The sequence below is a fragment of the Pelophylax lessonae genome, assembly GCF_965119305.1.
Source record: "Pelophylax lessonae genome assembly, chromosome: 1".
In the NCBI taxonomy this organism is placed as follows: domain Eukaryota; kingdom Metazoa; phylum Chordata; class Amphibia; order Anura; family Ranidae; genus Pelophylax; species Pelophylax lessonae.
In genome coordinates this window covers 310,918,738-310,942,752 of record NC_138768.1, presented here as the reverse complement: position 1 = coordinate 310,942,752, position 24,015 = coordinate 310,918,738, and the positions used below count along the sequence as shown (strand labels likewise).

The 24,015-nt window shown below is 44.8% G+C and overlaps 1 protein-coding gene across 1 annotated transcript in view; it reads right to left on the bottom strand.

Moving 5' to 3' along the window:
- Positions 1-626: 626 nt before the first annotated feature.
- Positions 627-24,015, bottom strand: part of POLE (DNA polymerase epsilon, catalytic subunit) — a 169,566-nt gene continuing 146,177 nt past the window's right edge. The window contains exons 45-49 of the mRNA XM_082243081.1: positions 19,681-19,874; positions 19,163-19,363; positions 18,951-19,076; positions 947-1,036; positions 627-862 (exon numbers count right to left, since the gene is read on the bottom strand). Coding sequence (XP_082099207.1) covers positions 749-862; positions 947-1,036; positions 18,951-19,076; positions 19,163-19,363; positions 19,681-19,874 — 725 coding nt within the window. The 3' untranslated portion in view covers positions 627-748. The remainder of the gene's footprint in view (positions 863-946; positions 1,037-18,950; positions 19,077-19,162; positions 19,364-19,680; positions 19,875-24,015) is intronic.

Here is a 24,015-nt window from a genome sequence, read left to right as displayed (position 1 = left end):
TTACTATAAGAATTTTTATTTTTTGTAATTGCAATTGTACCTTGCCATTTTAACAAAGAAATCAGACATTGAGATTTGCTATTCTGCCAAAAAGATCTTATTTAAAACATTACCATGTTAATGCTGATCATAAAATGGCTGAATATGTAATGCACTCTTACAGCTCCTTGGAGTTATACCCTAAGGGCCGGTTCACACTCTTGCGAGTGCGGCGATCGCATGCAATATCGGAGCGCACTGCTCCTTCATTACATGCGATCGGATGTGCGGATGCGAATTCAGCCATACACTTTGTATGGCTGAAATTCGCACTGCACCCGCACAAAAGACGCACAGGACCCTTTTTTCCAGCCGCATCAGGATCGGATCGCACAGTGGTTCACACTTGTGCGATCCGATCCTGTGCGAACTGTCAGATCGCACTGCGATATGCGATCAAACTGGGGGGGTCATTAACATTTACTTGACACCCCCTGCGTATCGCATATGGCAGTGTGAGCTGCCAGATGTGCGTTTGCGATGCGGGAACAGGCTGCGAATTCGCAGCCTTCCCGCATCGCACAAGTGTGAACCGGGACTAAATGGCCTACTATTACAGTGCTGGTAAAAACAATACACAATTAGTCAATTTAAACATTATTTATTATGAAGTTATAATTTACAAACAATAACAGAAAAGGGTCAGATACTGACCAGTCCCCCAGCACAAAGAGTTGAGGGCCTTGTAAAACCATAGCTTTGTATGGAATCATTTAGAAAGGTGTGAATTTTGTTGCATCAGCCAGTTAATTGTCTCTAGAAGATGTTGCATTTGGTAATGCTGAGCAATATTCCGGAAAGCATTAACCTGTTCCATGAGAGTCTGAAACAGAAAAGGTTATGGTCAGAGAAACCCACAATACATAAAACAATACAATAAATGCCTTTCATGCACCAATCAACAAACCTTTACTGAAATGGTGAGGCTGAAGTCACCAGCACAGCTGCAGTACACAGGCATGTTTGCTTCTTTCACTCCTTTACATTTCAAACACACCTGGGAAAGAATGATCGGAAGTAAAAATCATGCATAGGTTTCATGGATGAAAAAAGAAAAAAGCATAATGTATATACTAGTAGCTACCTAAAACCTAGAGTTTGACCTTCTTCACTGCCAAATTTCAGCCACAATATATAAAACGCAAATGGATAAAGTCAAAGGTGGGTGGTATTGTTGTTTTACTTGAAATCCCTAGCTCGCTAAATGGAATATGAATAACTTTTCTGATCTGCATACTTGTTCTGGGTGAGTGATGCAAAATACTGAAGCCAGAATTCAGCATGATAGTGAGGAAAGTAGCATTTTTTGGAGTAAGCAATGGCAGCCCCATTTCTCTCTCTCTAAAAAGGTTTACAGTAAATGTCTTACCTGTCCAGGTTCTTGAAGAGGACTACAATGCATCTCTGTGAAGGTTCTCATTTAGCCAGATCAAAATATAGCTAATAGGGAGTTACAACTGGACTTGACTTTAGCCAGCATTGCTGAAGATTTTTTTAAAACTTATCTAACCCATTTACAGTCTAAAGAGTGTCAGGAACATACCCTCACGTTTATATTCACACAGGCAGCACAGCCATCTTAATTGAATCACTGTGGAATGTGTCAAGACAGATTTGTATTGCCCAAAAACAAGATGGGGAGGTGTAAAAGTCGTGTAACCTCTCTATTCTAGTTACATAATCCCATCCCTTGCTGTCAAGTCTGTATAGAAGTTGATTATTTGATTCACATGGCTAAAGGTGGTTGTCAGATCGCTGGGATAGAAATGTGAAAATGGCATTATATGTGAAAGAGATGATGTCAGAGGCCCCTACTCCTGTTGGAAATGGCCTCTTGTGCACATTTTGGAGAGAGAGAACTGAATTGGCTCGTTGTACTTGAAAGAATGTCCCTTTTCCTTAAAGTGGTTGTAAAGTGTTTTTTATTCTTGATTAAAATAATAAACAGGTTTATGCTTTCCGACTTTGTGCAATAGTAATGCACAGAGCAGCCCTGAACCTCCTCTTCTGGGGTCCCCCATCAACGCCCTGGGCTCCTCCTTTTCAGTGTCTTCTGAGCCAGGCTGTGTGTGTCCATAGATGCACATAGCAATGTAATGGACGTGAGTACCGGGCACACAACTAGCTGTGTGTGTAGTAGCCATTTTGTTCAGGTCACAAGTGTTCATGCCATCTTGTCATAAGAACACACAGCTGCAGTCACCTTCCCCCCCCCATTTCTCCTTACAATCCACAAATGCTTAATGCCAGACACCCCTTATCAATCTCTCAAACATCTAAAGGCCCAAAAACATGTATGACTTAGCCGCTTCAGTGACTAGAAAGTTAACAGACATTGGGTTATGAATACCTTAGTTAGAAACCCTAGAATACGCATATCTGTCTCTTGGTAGAATCCATCAATCCCAGTATATTATATAACTTCTAAAACAATATCACAGCCAGAATATACATAATCACTTTCCTCAGTTAATTTGTAAGGTTTCAAGTCCAGACACCCCTATGTCAGATCATATGGGGAACCATTAGCACTAGTGGGTATAGCGTGCTTGTGTCTTCATAGGAACCGTTTGACGTGTTTCAGCCAATGGGCCATCGTCAGAGGTGTGTACGCTAGAGCCGCGGTATTGGATATATAATTTTGCTAAATTTTTACTTTGCTTTTGTAAGTACAATTTTAATAAATGCCATACATGGTTTAACATACTTCACTATGGGCCTTTTAATTGTTTTGTGGTTATGTTCCGTGTGATCGGTGGAGTCTATCGAGTGGAGGATTGTTTACAGCTATCCATCCTGGATTTGCGCTCTCCTGATTTCTGATCCAGTGTGGTTTATTCACTGGCTGGCTAGAGTGTTGGATGTCCCTCTGGGGTGATGAATGAGAAATCTACGATATACTGCCCATCTCCTCCTGATTTCTGGTAAGGGGATATAAGTATCTCATGGTGGTGTGCCTCTCTTCTACACTGAAGTTGGTGGAGGATATTCATCTTTCTAGTGATAATTGGAATTTATACACCTAACCATATTTCAGCGCTGAACGTGGACTTTACAAGAAAAGTCGAAAGCATCCATGCATCCACATTTGGACAGTTCTCATGTACCGTCAAATTTAGGAAACAATAACTTTTGCTCTTTGACTGAACCCTTGCTAAACCCAAAAGGACACTAAGTATTCTTCCTTTTATAACCTTTTTTTTTTCCTGTGGTTTTATTTTCTCTTTATTGCTTGTAACACCCTTTTTCTGTAAATATTTTATTTGCACCAATTGACCTTTTTATTATTAAACCTTATTCTGAAAAGAGTTAACCTTGTCTTGAACTGCGTTAAGCAAACTAAAAAGAATCAGTCTCTTAAAGAGTGCTACTGAACAGTATAAATTCACTGAACATACCTGTCTGTAGTGACAGTGTGCGTTACAGACATTTATTCTAAAATTATAGTTGGTATTGCTAAGATTATGAGTTTACTCACCCTCTGTCATAAGGCAGTGGTGGTAGCTTAACGGGTTAATTGCTTAATTAATTTAACCCAGTGACAATCACTCTCAGGCGGCTGACACCTAGATTGGGTGCCACAATCTGGAAAATCTTTGTGCCAGGTGCAGCTGAGAGTGGCATTGTTCCGTAAGTGACAGCGCGATAAGACTGGCCAGTCCTTTGTCACAAGTTGGTGAGGAGGGCAGGGATCTGATATCCGTGTTCGTCACAAGCGAGGCTTAGCCCCATCCCGTAATCTGGATCTGATTGACAGCAGAAGTCAAGTCAAGTCTCCCACTGCTATAAACAAAGCCTAGGAGACCAAGACGAAAGGGAAAGACGACCAGCAGTCAAGCACACTGGTTTAATACAGAAGTCAGGTGAGTGGTTGGGGGGGGGGGTTGAGGGGTTAACAGAGGAATGTTGTTAACCTTAATGCAGAGACTAGATATAATTGGTTGAATGACAGCGCTGAGGTCCCTCAAATACTTATTTAAAAAACTATAAATATATATATATATATATATATATATATATATATATATATATATATATATATATATATATATATATATATATATATATATATATATATATAGTACAGACCAAAAGTTTGGACACACCTTCTCATTCAAAGAGTTTTCTTTATTTTCAGGACTATGAAAATTGTAGAGTCACACTTCAAGAGGTAGTCACCTGAAATGGTCTTCCAACAGTCTTAAAGGAGTTCCCAGAGATGCTTAGCACTTGTTGGCCCTTTTGCCTTTACTCTGCGGTCCAGCTCACCCCAAACCATCTTGATTGGGTTCAGGTCCGGTGACTGTGGAGGCCAGGTCATCTGGCGCAGCACCCCATCACTCTCCTTCTTGATCAAATAGCCCTTACACAGCCCGGAGGTGTGTTTGGGGTCATTGTCCTGTTGAAAAATAAATGATGGTCCAACTAAACGCAAACCGGATGGAATAGCATGCCGCTGCAAGATGCTGTGGTAGCCATGCTGGTTCAGTATGCCTTCAATTTTGAATAAATCCCCAACAGTGTCACCAGCAAAGCACTCCCACACCATCACACCTCCTTTTCCATGCTTCACGGTGGAAACCAGGCATGTAGAGTCCATCCGTTCACCTTTTCTGCGTCGCACAAAGACACGGTGGTTGGAACCAAAGATCTCAAATTTGGACTCATCAGACCAAAGCATATATTTCCACTGGTCTAATGTCCACTCCTTGTGTTCTTTAGCCCAAACAAGTCTCTTCTGCTTGTTGCCTTTCTTTAGCAGTGGTTTCCTAGCAGATATTGAACCATGAACGCCTGATTCACACGGTCTCTTCTTAACAGTTGTTCTAGAGATGTGTCTGCTGCTAGAACTCCGTGTGCCATTGACCTGGTCTCTAATCTGAGCTGCTGTTAACCTGTGATTTCTGAGGCTGGTGACTCGGATGAACTTATCCTCCGCAGCAGAGGTGACTCTTGGTCTTCCTTTCCTGGGGCGGTCCGCATGTGAGCCAGTTTCTTTGTAGCGCTTGATGGTTTTTGTGACTGCACTTGGGGACACTTTCAAAGTTTTCCCAATTTTTCGGACTGACTGACCTTAATTTCTTAATGTAATGATGGGCACTCGTTTTCCTGTACTTAGCTGCTTTTTTCTTGCCATAATACAAATTCTAACAGTCTATTCAGTAGGACTATCAGCTGTGTATCCACCTGACTTCTGCACAACACAACTGATGGTCCCAATCCCATTTATAAGGCAAGAAATCACACTTATTAAACCTGACAGGGCCCACCTGTAAAGTGAAAACCATTTCAGGTGATTACCTCTGGAAGTGTGACTCTACAATTTTTATAGTCATGAAAATACAGAAAACTCTTTGAATGAGAAGGTGTGTCCAAACTTTTGGTCTGTTGGAAGACCATTTCAGGTGACTACCTCTTGAAGCTCATCAAGAGAATGCCAAGAGTGTGCAAAGCAGTAATCAAAGCAAAAGGTGGCTACTTTGAAGAACCTAGAATATGACATATTTTCAGTTGTTTCACACTTTTTTGTTATGTATATAATTCCACGTGTTAATTCATAGTTTTGATGCCTTCAGTGTGAATCTACAATTTTTATAGTCATGAAAATAAAGAAAACGCTTAATGAGAAGGTGTGTCCAAACTTTTGGTCTGTACTGTATATATAAACATACATATACACACACACACAGACGCACACACACACAGTTGAGCTCATAAGTTTACATACCCTGGCAGACATTAGGATTTCTTGGCCATTGTCTGAGAATATGAATGATAACACAAAAACTTCTCTTTCACTCATGGTTAGTGTTTGGCTGAAGCCCTTTATTATCAACCAACTGTGTTTACTCTTTTTTGATCATAATGACAATAGAAACTACCCAAATTACCATGATCAAAAGTTTACATACCCTGGTGATTTTGGCCTGATAACATGCACACAAGTTGACACAAAGGGGTTTGAATGGCTATTAAAGGTAACCATCCACACCTGTGATCTGTCTGCTTGTAATTATTGTGTGTATAAAAGATCAATGAGTTTCTGAACTCCTGACAGACCCTTGCATCTTTCATCCAGAGCTGCACTGACGTTTCTGGATTCTGAGTCATGGAAAAAGCAAAATAATTGTCAAAGGATCTGCAGGAAAAGGTAGTTGAACTGTATAAAACAAGAACGGGTTATAAAAAGATATCCAAGGAATTGAGAATCCCAATTAGTGTTCAAACTCTAATCAAGAAGTGTAAAATGAGGGGTTCTGTTGAAACCAAACCACGATCAGGAAGACCAACTACAATTTCAGCCACAACTGCCAGGAAAAGTGTCCGGGATGCAAAAAAAAAACAAAAAAACCCCACAAATAACTTCTGGTGAAATACAGGAAAGATGGGCTGCATGGTCGAGTTGCGATAAGAAAGCCATTACTATGCAAATGCCACAAAGTAGCCCGCTTACAATATGCCAAACAGCACAGAGACAAGCCTCACACCTTCTGGCACAAAGTCATTTGGGATGATGAGACCAAAATGTAGCTTTTTTTGGCCACAACTATAAAGGAGTCAACAAGGCCTATGATGAAAGGTACACCATTCCTACAGTAAAACATGGAGGTGGATCGCTGATGTTTTGGGGGATGTGTGAGCTACAAAGGCACAGGAAATTTGGTCAGAATTGATGGCAAGATGAATGCAGTAGGTTTTACTGGAGGAAAAAATGGATTTTTGTAAGATCTTACCGTAAAATCCTTTTCTCTTAAGCTCATTGACAGACGTAGTCTTCTTGATTCTCAAGAGCTGGGTTATGTTGTCTCCGCAGGAGTAGGACTAGGCAGAAAGACAAAACGTTCTGGCTCCACCTTAGGGGCAGTCCCTGAGGGTATATCCTCCCTCTCTCTGCTACAGGGAATCAGTTCTGTTCTAAAGCAGTAACAGAGAATTTAACCCAACCCAACTCAATGATAGAGGGGCGGGTACTACGTCTGTCAATGAGCTTAAGAGAAAAGGATTTTACGGTAAGATCTTACAAAAATCCATTTTTCTCTATCGCTCATTGACAGACGTAGTCTTCTTGATTCTCAAGAGCTGGGACATCCAGAAGCAGTGCCACAAATGAGGGGTGGGATTGACAAAAATCAAATCCAATCTAGAAGGCCCAACCGGTGCCAAACTAGAAGTTTTAAAGGCTCATGATAAACAAAGAATGAGACTCAAAAGAAAATTTTCCAACGGAAAAAACCCTCGAGGCAGACCACTGGTCTCCTCAAATGGCGGCCTGCAAAACCTTGCGGACAAACACGGCATCAGATGATGCCATTACATCAACTTTATAATGTTTTGTAAAGGTATGCACCGACGACCAGGTAGCCGCCTTGCACACCTGGACCACTGACGCCTGATGGCGAAAGGCCCATGACGCACTAAGCGCCCGAGTGGAGTGCGCCTTAACAGGGAACGGGGGCTCCCGACCCTTAATAGAATAAGCCTGTACCACCGTCTGTCTGATCCATCTGGAAATGGTCGCGGCAGATGCAGGCAACCCCTTTTTGGGTCCATCCGGGATCACAAAAAGTGAATCCGTCTTGCGAAACGAGTCTGTCGTTTTCAAGTATACCCTGATCGCCCGGACCACATCCAAGGAGTGTAAAGTAAACTCCCGAGGATGACTGGGCTTAGGACACAGGGAAGGTAATACAATTTCTTCATTCAGATGAAATTCTGAAACCACTTTTGGTAGGAAGGATGGATTCGGACGAAGAACCACCTTATCTCTATGAACCACCAGATATGGTGAACGACAAGATAATGCGGCCAGTTCTGACACCCTGCGTGCAGAAGTAATAGCCACCAAGAAGGCCACCTTCTGGGACAACGTAGGTAGAGGAATCTCCCTAATATCTTCAAAGGGAGGTTTCTGAAGAACCGACAACACTAAATTAAGATCCCAGGGTGGTAATGGCGCGCGCACTGGCGGAGCCAGATGTTGCACCCCCTGGATGAAATTCCGCACCAAGGAATGAGTAGCCAAAGGCTTCTGAAAGAAGATAGCTAATGCTGAGACCTGACCCTTGATAGTACTCAAGGCCAGTTTCTGCTCAACCCCTTGTTGCAGAAAAGCTAATATTCGACTAATCGAATAAGACCGTGGACGGAACCCCAGAGGTTCACACCATGCAATGTAGGACTTCCATGTACGATGATAAATCTTTCTGGAAGTCGCTTTCCTTGCTTCAACTAGAGTAGGAATAACTGAAGCTGACAATCCCTTGTCCTTCAGCACCTGGGTCTCAATAGCCAGGCCGTTAAAGCCAGCGATCGTAAAGCAGGATGGAAGATCGGTCCCTGAGACAGTAGGTCCTCCCTGAGAGGAAGTCTCCACGGGACGTCCGCCACCAGTCTGACCACGTCGGCGTACCAAGCTCGACGAGGCCAGTCCGGAGCTACCAGAATTACTGGAATTCCTTCCTCCTCTATCCTGCGAAGAAGTCTTGGCAGTAACGCGAGAGGAGAGAAGGCATACATTAGCTGGTATTGCCCCCACGGGGCGATCAGTGCGTCTGCGGTCTCTGCTAGAGGATCGCGGGAGCGAGCCACGAATCTCTGTACTTTCCTGTTGAATCGTGATGCCAACAGATCCACATCCGGGGTGCCCCACCGTAGGCACAACTGGTGGAAAACGTCTGGATGGAGGGACCATTCCCCCTGATCCAGAGTCTGACGGCTGAGATAATCTGCCTGCCAATTCTCCACCCCCGGAATGAACACCGCAGAGATAGCTGGAACAAATCGTTCCGCCCAGCGAAGAATGCAAGCCACTTCTTTGGCCGCTCGGACACTCTTGGTGCCCCCCTGGTGATTGACATAAGCCACGGCCGTGGCATTGTCCGACTGGATCCGAACCGGGCTGCCCTGGAGCTGCTCGGTCCAGTGAATCAGACAAAGTCTGATCGCTCTCAGTTCCAATACATTTATCGGTAACCTGGATTCTTCCGGGGACCAAAGTCCCTGGACAGATAACTGACCGAGAATTCCTCCCCATCCGGATAGACTGGCATCCGTGGTCACTATCGTCCAATATATTGGCAGAAATGACTTTCCCTGGCTGAGCATCGGAGACCGAAGCCACCAGACCAGAGACTCTCTGGTCTGTTTGCTCAATCGGATCTGATTGTCCAGGGATTCCCGATTCCGATTCCATCTGAGAAGAATCTCTTGCTGAAGAATTCGGGTATGGGACTGGGCAAATGGGACTGCTTCGAAGGAAGCCACCATCAACCCCAGAACCCTCATGCAAGTCCGAAGGGAAGACCAGCTGTTGGACAGTAACAACTGGACTGCTGATTGAATCTTTCGGAGTTTCCCTACCGGAAGGAAAACTCTTGACTTGACTGTGTCTAGAATTAGACCCAGATATTCGAGCCTCTGGGTGGGAACCAGAAATGATTTTTGCTGGTTCACCAGCCACCCGAATTCCTGTAAAGAAATCATAGTAATTTCTATGTTTTGTAGCAAGGTCTGAGGAGACTCTGCATGAAGCAGAAGATCGTCTAGGTAACCAAGAATCGATATGCCTCTTTGGCGCAGTAGTGCCAACATTGGGGCCAACACCTTCGTGAAGACCCGAGGAGCCGTGGCGAGACCGAAAGGTAACGCCACAAATTGATAGTGGTTCTCTTCTACGGAAAAGCGTAGAAACCGCTGATGTCCTGCGAAAATGGGAATGTGAAGATATGCGTCCTTGATGTCTATGGACGCTAGGACATCCCCTGGATGCAGGAAGGCTGCTACTGTGCGAATGGACTCCATTCTGAATCTTCTTATGTTGACAAAAGAATTGAGTGCCCTTAAGTCCAGAATTGGACGCACTTTGCCCTCTTTCCTGGGTATTGTAAATAGGTTTGAATAAAACCCTTGAAACCGTTCTGTCCAAGGAACGTGGACTACCACTCCTTGTTGTAGTAAATCTGTGACTGCTCTCCGCAGATCTTCTAAACGATCCGGGGATAGTCGAATATTGGAAGGGAAGAATCGCGCCGGTGGGAGAGATCGAAACTGGATCTTGTACCCTGACCTTATGACTTCGCAAACCCACTTTTCCGGGATTCTGGAAAGCCATGGATCCGGGAACCGGCGAAGACGTCCCCCCACCCCAGTTATGGGTGGGGGCGCACCTTCAGGCTTTGGACGGTTTATCTTCAGGTCTGGAGGGGGCGGGCTTTTGCTTGCCCGACCAACGACCCCTGACGCCTCCTGAAGGAGCTTTGGAGGACTTAATTTTTTCACCCGCGGGACGAAAAAACCTCTTGTGAGCAGAAAAAGAAGGCCCTCGTCTTTGACGAGTTCCTTTACCTTTAAAATTTTGCGGTAAAAAGGTGCTCTTTCCACCCGTGAGATCCTTAATGATCTCATCTAAGTTGGCTCCAAATAGACGCTCTCCTAAAAAGGGGATATTAGCCAATGCTTTTTTGGAACCTTGGTCGGCTAACCAACCTTTTAGCCACAGTGTACGCCTGAGAACCACTGCTGAGACTGATGCTCGCGCCAATAATGGAGTGGCGTCTAACGCCGCATCACACACAAACTGTAACCCCTGTATCATTTGTTCCAACAAATCTGATACCGCCTGAGGGACCTCTTCTAAGTCCCGGCGTAACCACTTGGTCCATTCAGTTACAGCCTGCGAAACCAGACCAATAGCTATTATAGGTCTGAAAGCTGATCCAATCAAGGAAAACATGGTGCGAGACATAGCTTCTATCTTGCGATCCACTGGATCTTTAAAAGACGGAGCGTCTTCTAAAGGAATAACCGTGGCTTTATTCAATCTAGCAATTGGTGAATCCACCACAGGTGGTTCTGTCCATTTCTTAATGAGGGTTTCCTCAAACGGATAACGCCTGTTAATGCGTTTAGAAATAGTAAAAGTGCGTTTTGGCAGACGCCATTCTTCTTCGATTGGATTGCCAAAACATTTGGGCAATGGAAAAACCTTCGCCACTTTGATGCGTTTTTTTAGTCCCAAAAGGGATTTCAGTTTCAGCTATTTCCGACGGAATACCCTGTAATCTTAAGGTTTCTTGAACAGATACAATGAGTGCGTTTACCAACGCTTCCTCTCTGGCTATGGCTGATGCCGAAACATCCTCCTCGCTGTCTGAAGAGACAGTACCCGAGACACCAATCCCAGATGAAGTACCTGCAACTGCAGAAATAGGCTCAGAGTCTGAATCCGAGGTTTCAGATAATAAGGGGTTAGGCGGGGGTCGCTTTCTTGCGCCCTGTCCCTGACAAGCCACTTCCACCCGGGACACAAAAGTTTCCATAATAGCTGACAATGATTCAATCGTCAGTGGGGTGCTGGAGGATCCTGCAGACCCCTCGAGGGGATCCGGAGGAGATACACGAGTGGCAGGGTCCATGTTAATTCAGGACACCTTTGCCAGAAAACACAAAAAAACTTTTTTTTTTTTTTTTTTTATGTGTCTCCCCCTAGCGCAATAGCGCCCCTCAGAGTACCTGCTTCTCGATCCCCACAGAGAGAGAGAGGGACCCCCAAGGCTCACCAACCGATGCAGTGAAGTTTCCAACCAACTGCAGTCAGCGTCTGTCTTTTACAGACTGGAAGGAGCTGTTGCTTTTTCCCGGGTAGAAGGACGTGGCTCCGCCCCCTGTGTACGCCTTCCGGCGTTCCCAGCTCTCCACGAGGTAGCTGGGCTCATGAAACATGGCCGCCCCCATACAAGAGACATAAGACTCCAAAAACATGGCGGCCGACGTGACCTGAGGACATACATGCACTTGGTCTACGGCAAAATGGCGGCGGACCGCCGAAATAGTTTTCCCAGCACATCCACCTGCATCTCTGCTAAGTGGCGATATATGGATCTACAGGAGATACACTACAAATAAGGTAGGATTATACCTCCTATGTCTGCTGTAATGTTACAGTCTGCTGGGTAGAGTGTTAGCTCTCAAACCAAGTCCACTTCCCACAAACACATACTGTATTTACAAGGGGGACTTTTTAGTGTCAGATATATACTGACCATGTATGGAGGGGCCCATAATTCATACTGCCTCATAACGAGGAAAGAAAAAAGGGAACGTTTTACTCACCATACCAAACCGACAGGCACCCTCTCTTCACAATACCCTCTCCACCGGGGTGGGGGGTTGTGGACCACTCCGGACGCCTCGACTCTCTGGTTCCTGGCGTCCGAGCGAGACTTTTAACTCGCAAGGTCAGTCCCTCCACTGGGACTCCGTCGCGGCCGACCCAGCGCGGAGCTCTGGTCTGCACGCGCTCGTAGGCAGAAACCGGGGTGACCACTGGATCTCAACATCCAGCCCGTCGCCCGGCCCCGCATACTTACTTGAATGTGTCGCGGCCGACCAAGCGCAATGCAATGGTCTGCGCGCGCTCGTAGGCCGGCTGGGGTGACCACAAGTGTCGCCCAGTCCGGCGTTTTTGCTTGAAGATCTCACAGGAAAAAAACACTGGAGAAAAACTACCTAAAAAATGTCTTTTTCTAAAGAAAAAAATCTTGCCAGGACCAAAAGATCCCAGCAAGGAACTTAGGTCCTTACTCCTGACTAGACAGAAAAAAACTGATTCCCTGTAGCAGAGAGAGGGAGGATATACCCTCAGGGACTGCCCCTAAGGTGGAGCCAGAACGTTTTGTCTTTCTGCCTAGTCCTACTCCTGCGGAGACAACATAACCCAGCTCTTGAGAATCAAGAAGACTACGTCTGTCAATGAGCGATATAGAAATTTGCATTCATCAGACCGGAAGCTACGCATGGGAGGTACTTGGACATTCCAACATGACAATGATCTTAAACACAAGGCCAAGTCGACCTGTCATTGGCTACAGCAGAATAAAGTGAAGGTTCTGGAGTGGCCATCTCAGACTCCTGACCTCAATATCATTGAGCCACTCTGGGGAGATCCCAAATGTGCAGTTCATGCAAGACAGCCCAAGAATATACAGGAACTGGAGGCTTTTTGCCAGGAAGAATGGGCAGCTTTACCATCTGCGAAGATAAAAAGCCCCATCCACAAATGCCACAAAAGATTTAAAAGCTGTCATTGATATTAAAGGGGGCAATACACGGTATTGTAAACTTTTGATCAGGGTCATTTGGGTAGTTTCTGTAGTCAATATGATTTATCAAGAGTAAATACAGTTGGTTGATTATGAATGGCTTTAACCAAACACTAACCATAAGTGAAAGAAAAGTTTTTGTGTTATCATTCATATTCTCTGAAAAATGGCCAAGAAATCGTAAATTCTGCCAGGGTATGTAAACTTACAGTATGAGCACAACTGTATATATAAAACTATAAGCATTTAAATTGTTGAATTTTCAATTTTCATGTATACAATATGTTAGCACTTTTTTGCGACTGAAACACTATTTTTTTAATTTTTGGAACACAGTACTTGAGCACTTTTTTAATGTGGGAATAATTATACACATTAGAGTTTTTTTAAAGTATTTGAGGGACCTCACAGTGCTGTCATCCAACCAATTATAGTATCATGTGGAGTACATCTCAATGGGACAACAGCAGTGGATTAACCACTTGCCGACCGCCCACAGTATATTTACTGCGGCAGTCAGCCCCTCACAGGCAAATCGACGAGTACTACGTCGCTAGCCTGTGAGGCTCTAGGGAGTGAGCGAGTGCCGCCTGATGCGAGCTCCCACTCGCTCACGGACCCCCCCCCCCCCCCCGCGCGTGAGCAGCGGACCCGATGTCCACAGCTCACTCGCGATCGTCGGTTACACTGGGAGAAAGGCAGGCGGCTAATGTAAACAAAGCCGCCTGTCATTCTCCCTTGTGTAACAGCAAAGATCATACGGTCCTACTATGTAGGACCGTAGATCTCTGCTGTTACATGAAAAGCCACATCCAATCACAGTTAGAAGCACGCCCCTAGGGACACACTTAACCCCTCCTTCTCAAATAAAGTTAACCCCTTCATTGCCAGTGTCATTTTTACAGTAACAGTGCATATGTATAGCACTGATTACTGTAGTAATGTCACTGGTACCCCCAAAAGTGTCAAAATTGTCAGTCAAGGGTCCGATCTGTCCGCCGCAATGTCGCAGTCCCGCAAAAAAAAAAAATAAAAAAAAAAAATAAAAAATAAAAAATCGCAGATCGCCGCCATTACTCAAAATACGCTTTTTGCGATTTTTTTTTTTACCAAACATATGTAGCAGAAAACAAAGGCTCATTTTCAACTGCCCCATGTACAGGTTAGCTACTAAGTGGGATACAGGTGGTACCATGGCACTGCCATGATTCTGACTGTAGGAGTTACCCGTGTACTTAACCACTTACCTATCAGGCACTTTTACCCCCTTCCTGACCAGGCCAATTTCCAGCTTTCAGTGCTCTCACACTTTAAAACACAAATAATCATGCAACACAGTACCCATATGAAATGTTTATTTTTTTAGAGACAGATAGAGCTTCCTTTTGGTGGTATTTATTTAGCACTGTTTTTCATTTTTTGCTATACAAAAAAAAGACCAAAAATTGTGAAAATAAACAAAATAAAGTTTTTACTGATTATCAGTAAAAATATCCTGGCAGGCTTGGCGGTTAAGGGCTCTCCTTTCCTCCCACAGACACAGCGTCGGAGGAAAGTAATACTGATAACCAGCAAGTCTGTTTACATGTGATAAGATGTGATTGGATACAGCCGATCACATAGCTGTTTTTGGCCCTTTGCCCGACCTGTGATCAGCTGTGTCCGAAGGAAACATCGGTTACAGTCTGCACCCGATGCGTGCCGTAGAAGGAGCACGGGGAGGGGCAGGGTTCTGGGAGGACATCTTCGGACACTTTCCCAGATCTGGGTGCCCCCCCGCTGTAGCCATCTTTTGGCTATAGTGCTGTTAGCAATTGGTTAAAATAGATGTCGAGAGAAAGGTCCAGCAAGGAACTTATTTGGTTAGTTATCTTGCTTCAGAAGTTCGCTTACAGACTCCGTAGCCTCTTTGGCATACAAAAGAAAAGGGATCATAAGACACCGCTATCTCTCTCTAAAATCAATCCACGTACCTTGACAAATTCTTTGAAGCTCTAAATATGGAGAGCTAAACTAGCTTGGATAAGAATTGAAACTTCAACATTATAGAACAAATCTGGTTCAATGTGACTACCAATAGCAATGCACAATAGATTACCATTTATATGTCTGAGCTCTGATCTGCAGTGTGTCCTCAGCTATAGTGGGCTGCATACAAACTGAAAGTGTTTAGGTTTGAGCTCATATTATATGGTTTTGGTAAATCTAAAGGAACATTGTACAAGAAATAGGGGAGTTAACATTATCCTGAAGATGGGCTTTAAACTTCAGCACTGGAACTTTCTTAGAGCTGGTGACTGCAAGCAGATAGCAAGGGAGCATAAATCAGTGAGTATTCCTTGCTAGGGAGGTGCTGAACGGGCAGATGGCAGTGTTTTAAAATTCCATCTTCAGTAGATCTCTTGTAAATGACAATAGAATAAAATACTCTCCTGCAGACAAAATTATAGACACAATAGGTTGACCAGTAGTGTTCCTAACTGTTCTTCCCACTCCTTGTCATCCCTGGTCCAGATCTTCCTCTCTATAAAAAACTTCTGCTGGATGAACACATTCATGGTGCACTGCTGCATGAATGTTTACATGCGTTATAGTATGTCAGAATGCCATTCAAAACAAATGTTCACCACAGAGCATGTTTTAAGATGTGAGGGAGGGACCATGTGCTGATGCTTGTCGGCTGATTAAAGTTCTGCCTGTGAAGACAACAACCATTTGTGGCTTTTCCTTTGGATTATGCTGAGCTATATGTGGAGATGAAACAAGTCCGCACTGATTCCAGCATACGAGGAAAGCATTTGGAGGGTTGGAACCTTGCTGTTTTGATTTAGCAGAACTTGCTGGGAACTGTAGCACCAATGCACCTAAAGAATCAGTGTGTGTTCAGGTTTTAATTACATTTATTACACTCTCTTCTGGATACATTTAGGCTCCGTTCACATGTAGGCGTTTTGGGGCATTTTTGGGGAGTTTTTCTGCTCTAGGATCAGCTCTCAAAACGCCCAACAAGACAAATCCTATTCATTTCAATGGCCCCTGTTCACATCTGAGCGTTTTGACGCTGTAAGCAAAACGCCCAACGCTCAAAAAAGTACATGAGCTTCTTTTTGGGCAGATTACAGGCTTTTTCCATTGGTTTCTATTCAATCTAAAAACGCCTGCACAAAAAACGCCTGTAAAATCGCGATAAAAATCGTGGTAAAAATCGCAGCAAAATTGCGATTAAAAACGCGCAAAAATGCTACGCTCAGGTGTGAATGTAGCCTAAAATGCCTCTCTGCCAGATCTTCTGTAGTACTACTTTTACTACCCCTAGTGACTGAAGGAACTGCTAAATGACCAGTGGAGAAGGTGGGTGCAGCCTACAGTGTAGTGATCGACCGATATCGTTTTTTTGTTGCCAATACCGATACTTTGGCCAATGCATATCGGTATTGGCCGATATGCGCCGATATTTATGTACATGTAGCACCCTATAGGTAGGTGCTAGGTAAATGCATAGTGGCCTTGTCTGCCAAACAGCAGGGCCGTGTTTCTTTTTGCTAGGTAGGTTGTCATGGATTCCAAGTGTGTCTCCTGAGAGGGGAGTCTCCCCACCAGCTTTATTAGAGGCTTCTGATAGGGCAGTGGAGGAAACCCAATCAGGGGGCACATCCAAGCTTGTAACTACCCCAGAAGGCAGAATATGCTGCAAAGGATTCTGGGAGTGGATATAAGTTAGGGGGAAGTGCGTGACACGGTGTCTTTGGTGGGAGCAGAGTCCCTGGAGGGAGAGAACGGCTGTCTCTCCTCCTGTCTTAGGAAGTAGATGTAACAGGGTGTTGCCTGAGAATCCAGAGAGAGAGCTGAGTTGAGCTGAGGGGATCCGGTGTGCCGAGAACCAGCGGAGAGCAAGAGAGGTCCAGTCTCAGGAAAGCCTACACAGGTCGTGAGTACTGAGGATTGCCCCTGGGGGTCTGCCTGAAGAGTTAGGGGAGACCACTCCGGAGGAGGTTCTGGGATCCAGTGTCAGCTAGCTGTAAAGGGGGTACCTAGGTTGAGGACCCTGAAGTACATAGTCAGTGGACCCTGAAGAGCTTAAAGTGTAAAGGGGCGCCTGCGGTTTGGGCCCTGAATTGTACAGAGTATCAGTTGAGAGTTGCAGCTATACAGTAATTCACAGCAAGCTACCTTCAGCCAGTGCCAGGCTGGAGAGAGTGGTCAGAGACTTTGCATTGCAGCAGTGTCAGTATTTCTATGCTCCACAGTCCTGAGACTTCTGGACCTAGAGTCGAGGATTCAGCACTTCTGTCAAGTTACAGTGTGTTCTAAGCGTCAGCTGGCGTCAAGGCAGTGCTAACAGACATTTTCCAGATAAAGTCCCAAATTGTATCTAGTTAAGCCTAAAGGAGTATCCCACTCATTCCCCTTCTCCTATCCCCTTTATCTACAATAAAACCACAAAACAAAGATGCCGGAGTTGTCAATGTCTCAGTTCTCACACCCAGGGTCGCAGCTCACATGGGCTGGAGACGTAACCGGTAACAATGGCAGACCCACATCAGGCCCAATGCCTGGAAAACCTGCTACATACATTTAAAAAAATATATATATTTTTTTTCTTGACAGGTACTCTTGTGGAGGGATCTGGGGGTCTAAAAGACCCCAAACCCCTCCTCTGCACTTAAAAGCATTCAAACGCCAAGTTTGGCATGTCTGAATGCTGTCACTCATGACATCACTTCTGGGTTTTTGCATGGAGACCCGATCAGAGCCAAATGCGGCTTTGATCGGGTCTTCGGGGGCCATGCAGGCTGGTTGCCCGGGTCTCCCGGTGGCGGGAGGGGGGGGGGGATGTCCCCTACCGCTCCTTGTAATGACAGCCGAGCAGCTTCGGTTGTCATTACAAGACAGCTGGCCGTCGGCTATGGGCGCTGGTACCGGGGTGATGCCTCTAGCTGCAGGCATCACTACGGTACAAGCACTTTCCTGAAATATCGGCGGTATCGGTAACCTCTGGGGCCGATTCAGATACATCGGGAAAAGTGCATATCGGACCTTGATATTTACCGATAATCGGTCAATCCCTAATACTGTGTGCATTCTACAGCTCTGTTTGGTCTGGGCATGCAGGATAGTATGAAATCATTTTAAATATGGAATTTTACAAAATTGTGTATATTTTGTATATAGCACAGTCAGCCACAAAATGCTAGTTCATAGACTTAAGCATTTTGGCTTGCACCTCTCTCTGATGTTGGGCCTGTAAAATAGTTTGTGCAATATCACACATCCAGGGAAAGCACTGGACAACGAGTAAAACAAGCGCACAAGTTGAGACTTTAAATTCCACATATCAATGTAACTGGGACATGGATGTGTTACATATTACATCAAAGAAAGAATGTCACCAGCACACCAAGTTTCTCCAGAATGAGTCCAAAGCTTTATTCAGCAATCGTTACAGCACATAGCAACATTTCAGAGCCAAGCAGGACTCCATCAGGCATGTGACGTCACATACCTGATGAAGTGGTCCTGCGTGGCTTCGAAACGTTGCTGTAAGGATGTGATTGCTGAATAAAGCTTTGGACTCGTTTTGGAAATCCTTGGTGTGCTGTTAAGATTTTCTTGCTTGGACTAGACACGGTTCCAGCTGGTGGTTGCTTCAGCACCCACTTATACGCACAGCCATTTCTAGAGGAACGTGTGCGTTGGGAATAGTGCATTGACATATTACATCAACTCACCCTACTAAGCCCTTTAGCATTGTTTCCGTTTAGAACTAAGAATTGGTGACACTGACGAACCAAATAAATGTGTATAGCTTACCAAATCCTGCAACATGAAAGCCATCATCTTCTTTTGCAGAGCCTCCACCAGTGACATCTCAATGTTGTCAGAGTCATACTCAGCCTGGCAGTTTGAACAGACCCACTGTGGCAGCACAGACCCATCCTGTGTTGAGGAAGGATAACCAATATTTAAAAGCTTACTGGCAGTGCAATATAAAAAGAAATCAAATTTCCAATCCTTGGACAAACCTGACTGAGTAAAGGATCTTTGCACAAGTCAAGGTCACGGCAAAAATTACAGTTCCGGCAAATGATTTCAGGAAGGATGTAAGAGCGACAAGGATCCCTAAATTGTGCATCTTCAGAGAACTCCCCTACGTCAATTAACCGCAAGAGATCTCTCTTCAGCTTGTTGACCTGGTTGGTTATATTCGAATCCAAAGAAAGAACCTGTAAAAAATGTCATAAACCTAGGGTTAGTTTATTAGCAGATTTATTGTGTACTATGAATAAACTATTGTGTTTGCTTATTTAATTGTGGTATTTTGCCATGTAAGCACAAATTTTCTATAAAATGTCTAAATGATCATTAAAATATGTACAGATGTGCAGGAAATAAATACATTGATCAAATGAATGCAACATTTTAAAAGATAAATGCAGAACATGCTTCTTAGCCACAGTTAATGTATCATGATTAACGCCTTGCCATCCAGGAGAAGTAACTATAGCAGTTGTAACTGTATACCCAAATTACATTGACTCACCTCACAAACATATTTTATAAACTCCAATGCGGGGTTGTTCAGGAGCAAATGGGACCCGGGCAAGACTGGGAACATTTCAGAGGGCTCAGTGACATGGCGGGTCCCTGTTACTTTTTTCTGTATCTTTTGTGTGATTGTGAAGAAGTTTTGTGTCAACTCATTTGCTACATAGTCCTGTGAAAAGGTGATTAGACCTATGAAAGACAGATATTAAATGAAACACAGAAAAGAAGATTTACAGTAAATACAAACAAGTAGAGATTTTACTAAAATTTCAGGTTTCTAAAAATGATAAAGTCTATGAAGGTCAGAAGGTAACGATTTATGAAAAGGGGTTCTTTGATAAAACAAGCAAAATTGCACAGTGTTTACTGTGATATAGAGTTGGCAGAATATATACAGTAGCAGCAACAACCACTAGAGGGGGGGGGGGTGGGTGGGCCCTGACGCACTTGTCCCCATTCTAATTTGAGCAATACAAGGTAAACAAAATCTTTTTCGGTAATTGATAGCTGTAGCCAATACCCACCCTGAACCCTTAAATATATTTACATTGTCTTTGGGGGGGGGGGGGGGGGGGATGCTGAAAACTGGATTTTTGTAAGAACTTACCGTAAAATCATTTTCTCTGAAGTTCATCGACAGACGCAGCTCCTTCTAGTCAGAAACTATAGGGTTAAGCTCCTTTTATCAGGAATAGGCATTAGGCAGGAAAAAAAGCCTAACCACACCTATGGGGGCTGTCCCTGCAGGCATAACCCCACACACCCCATCATCGAACAGTTTAGTTGCAAGCAGTGTTTAGAATAGAAAAATCCCCAATTTTACGGTAAGTTCTTACAAAAATCAAGTTTTCTCTATTGTTCATCGACAGACGCAGCTCCATCTAGTCAGAGACTAAAGGGATGTCCCAAAGCAGTATATTCATGAGGGATGAGAAGACAACGCAAACAGAAATGTAACTCCCCAAAGGCTAAACTTAGCCAACCAGGTAACATGAAGCTCAACAGGAACAACTGGAGCTCCGAAAATGCCAGCACATCTACTTTGTAGAATTTTGTAAACTTATGCACAGACGACCAATTTGCCACCTTGCAAACTTGCAGCACCCACGCCTGATGGCGAAAAGCCCAAGAGGCACTCAGTGCTCTTGTAGAATGCGCCTTCACCGGAAAACGAGGAACCTGGCCCTTCAGTTAATAAGCCTGAACTACCGTCTGCCTGATCCATCTGGATATGGTCGCTGTAGACGCAGCCAATCCCTTACGAGATCCTTCAGTAAAGATAAAAAGAGCGTCTGATTTTCTAAAAGACTCAGTGGTCTCCAGATAGACCCTGATCGCCCGAACCAAATCCAAAAAGAGTGCAACGCAAATTCCTTAGAATGTTTGGGCTTAGGGCAGAGTGAAGGCAACACAATGTCTTCATTCAGATGAAAATCAGAAACAACCTTAGAAAGAAACGACTGATTAGGTCGAAGTACCACTTTATCTCTATGTATCACCAGATAAGGTGAGCGGCAGGACAACGCCGCCAATTCAGATACTCTGCTAGCGGAAGTGATAGCCACCAACAGAGGAAACCTTCTGGGACAACAAAAGCAGAGAAATCTCCCAAATGTTCTCAAAAGGAGGCTTTTGAAGAACAGATTATGCCAAACTGAGATCCCACAGCAGTAGCGGGGACCTTCTCAGAAGAGCCATACGGTGCACTCCCAGTATAAAGGTACGAATCAAGGCATGCGTAGCTATAGGTGTTGGAAATATATAGCCAAAGCAGACACTTGGCCTTTGATAGTACCCAAAGCCAACCACTGTTCAACTCCTTTCTACAGAAAGGCCAAGACCCTAGCTATCGAAAACAAGCGAGGGTACACCTTCAGTGAGTCAAACCATGAAATATACAATTTCCACGTAAAATGATATATCTTCCTGGAAGTCGACTTAGCCTAGCCTTCAATAGCTTAAGAATCACAGTCAGAATGTCCTCTATCTCTCAACACCTGTCTTTCAGCAGCCATCCCATTAAAGCCAGCGACTGTAAACCAGGATGGAAGATCGGACCTTGAGACAGGCAGATCTGCTCTGATAGAAAGTCTCCAAGGAGCATCGGCGACCAACCTTACTAGGTCTGCAAACCAAGAACAGCGAGGCCAGTCCAGGGCCACCAGAATGACCGGAATCTCTTCCACCTCTATCCTGCGCTGAAGCCTCGGCTGGAGTTTCAAGGGAGGAAAGGCATAAATTAGCCGATACTGACCCCAAGGGGCCTACAGAGCGTCTGTGGCGTCGGCCAGAGAATCTCGAGATCTGGCTACGAATCTCTGAACCTTCTTGTTGAGCCGAGAAGCAAACAGATCGACCTCGGGAGTCCCCCACCGAACACACAGGAGATGAAACACCTCCGGTGTCAGGGACCACTCCCCTTGAGCCATCACCTGACGACTCAGGTAATCTGCTTGCCAGTTCTCCACACCTGGAATGTGTACAGCAGAGAGGGCTGGAATAAATGTTTCCGCCCAGGTCAGAATCTCAGCCACCTCCTTGGCTGCCAAGACACTCTTGGTGCCCGCCTGGTGATTGATGTAAGCCACAGCTGTGCCATTGTCTGATTGAATCTGAACCGGACAATCTTGCAGACAAGTCGCCCAATGGCTCAGACAAAGCTTTATTGCTCTGAGCACTAAAACATTTAATCGGTAGTTTTGACTCTTCCATTGTCGAAGTACCCTGGAAACGGATCTTCCCCAGCACCCCCCAGCCCGATAAGCTGGTGTCCGTGGTCAACACCATCCAAAAAACCTGCTAGGGGGTAGAAGAATGCTGATGGGTACACAGGACAAGTCCTCCGAGGTGCCAGGGGAACCGAGGGAGCCCCTAAGGTCTGACTATTCCAGGGAAAGACCCATGTCTGCCCCCAGACTGACAGGAGTTTTTTCGGGGGACAATTTACTCACCATACTACGGTACCAGGTGGGCGCCATTCTGAAACAGATCACCTCCCGCCTGGGATGGGGGTGCTGTCAGCCAAGGGGAAGCTGTGACTCAGCGTGTTCCAGGTCGTGTGCGTCCCAGCGAGACGGTCCGCTCGCAGGCTTGTCCCCATCCGACGGGGTACTGTTGTGGCAAGGCCTAGTTTAGTTCTGGACTATAACCTGCTCACGCTCACTGGCCAGGCTGGGAGAGCTTAAGGATCTAGATTATCCAGTGCGAAACCTCAGCCGGCTGTTGATTGTAGTTCCTCTGGATCTTGGTCCTCAGGAACTAACTAGTGAAAATAAAAAAAAAAATTACAAATTAACAAAAACGTTCCCATAATAGCTAAGACCGAAGTACCAGCAGGAAGCAAGGTCCTGTTCCTTAAACTAGGCAGAAACAAACTGCTTGAGGATAGCAGGGTGTGTGGGGTTATGCCTGCAGGGGCAGCCCCCATAGGTGTGGTTAATCTTTGTTCCTGCCTAGTGCCTATTCCTTATAGGAGGAGCATAACCCTATAGTCTCTGACTAGAAGGAGCTGCGTCTGTTGATGAACGATAGAGAAAAAGTCTTTTATTCACAGAAACCCAGAAAATAGCACTAGCCAGGTACTACATACGGCTGTCTTGGACAAGGCTTGTGCAGCAAAGCGATGTTCTGGCAGGCAATTTAGGAAAGGGGGGAGCTGTGTGTGCACTACCCGTCATTGAAATGAAATTGACGCCCTTTTTTTCCCCCTCTGCTCCTGAGTGGTCACTCTGAAAACATCTCTGTTGATCAGTGTTCCCGCAGCTGCAGGTTTTCCACAGTCAATGAGGAAATCCCTCTTTCTCAGCTGGATTTAAAATTTTGCCTGAAAAATTAAACAGGATTGATAACACTTCTGCTATCAAAAAAGGATAGCTTGTCAGATGCAAGTATAAGAGGCCAGTGACTTCTCTCTTTTTAGTAGACAGAAAGTTTAATAAAAGTGAACTTGTGCTCAAGTTATGGCTATACAAATATTACATATTCTTAACAAGCAGTACATTTGTTTTAAAACAAACTACGGGTACTGCTGGGCAATTCAAACTAAAAAACAAAGAAAATAAAAATCATAATAGAGATTCTGAAGCTGGGTTGTGATCCTTTTCTGAATAGCTAACAGCTCCTGCTGTTTGTTTACAAGCTGCTAAATGGAGGGTAGGCAACCATAAAGAGGTGAAGATCTACAGTGGATATAGAAAAGAATGACCTCACTTTAACTGCTTGCCGACTGCCGCACGACTATTTACTGTGGCGGTCAGCCCCGTACATGGAAAGTGACGTAGGACTACGTCACTAGCCTCTGAGCCTCTAGGGGGCGAGCGCGCACCGCCGG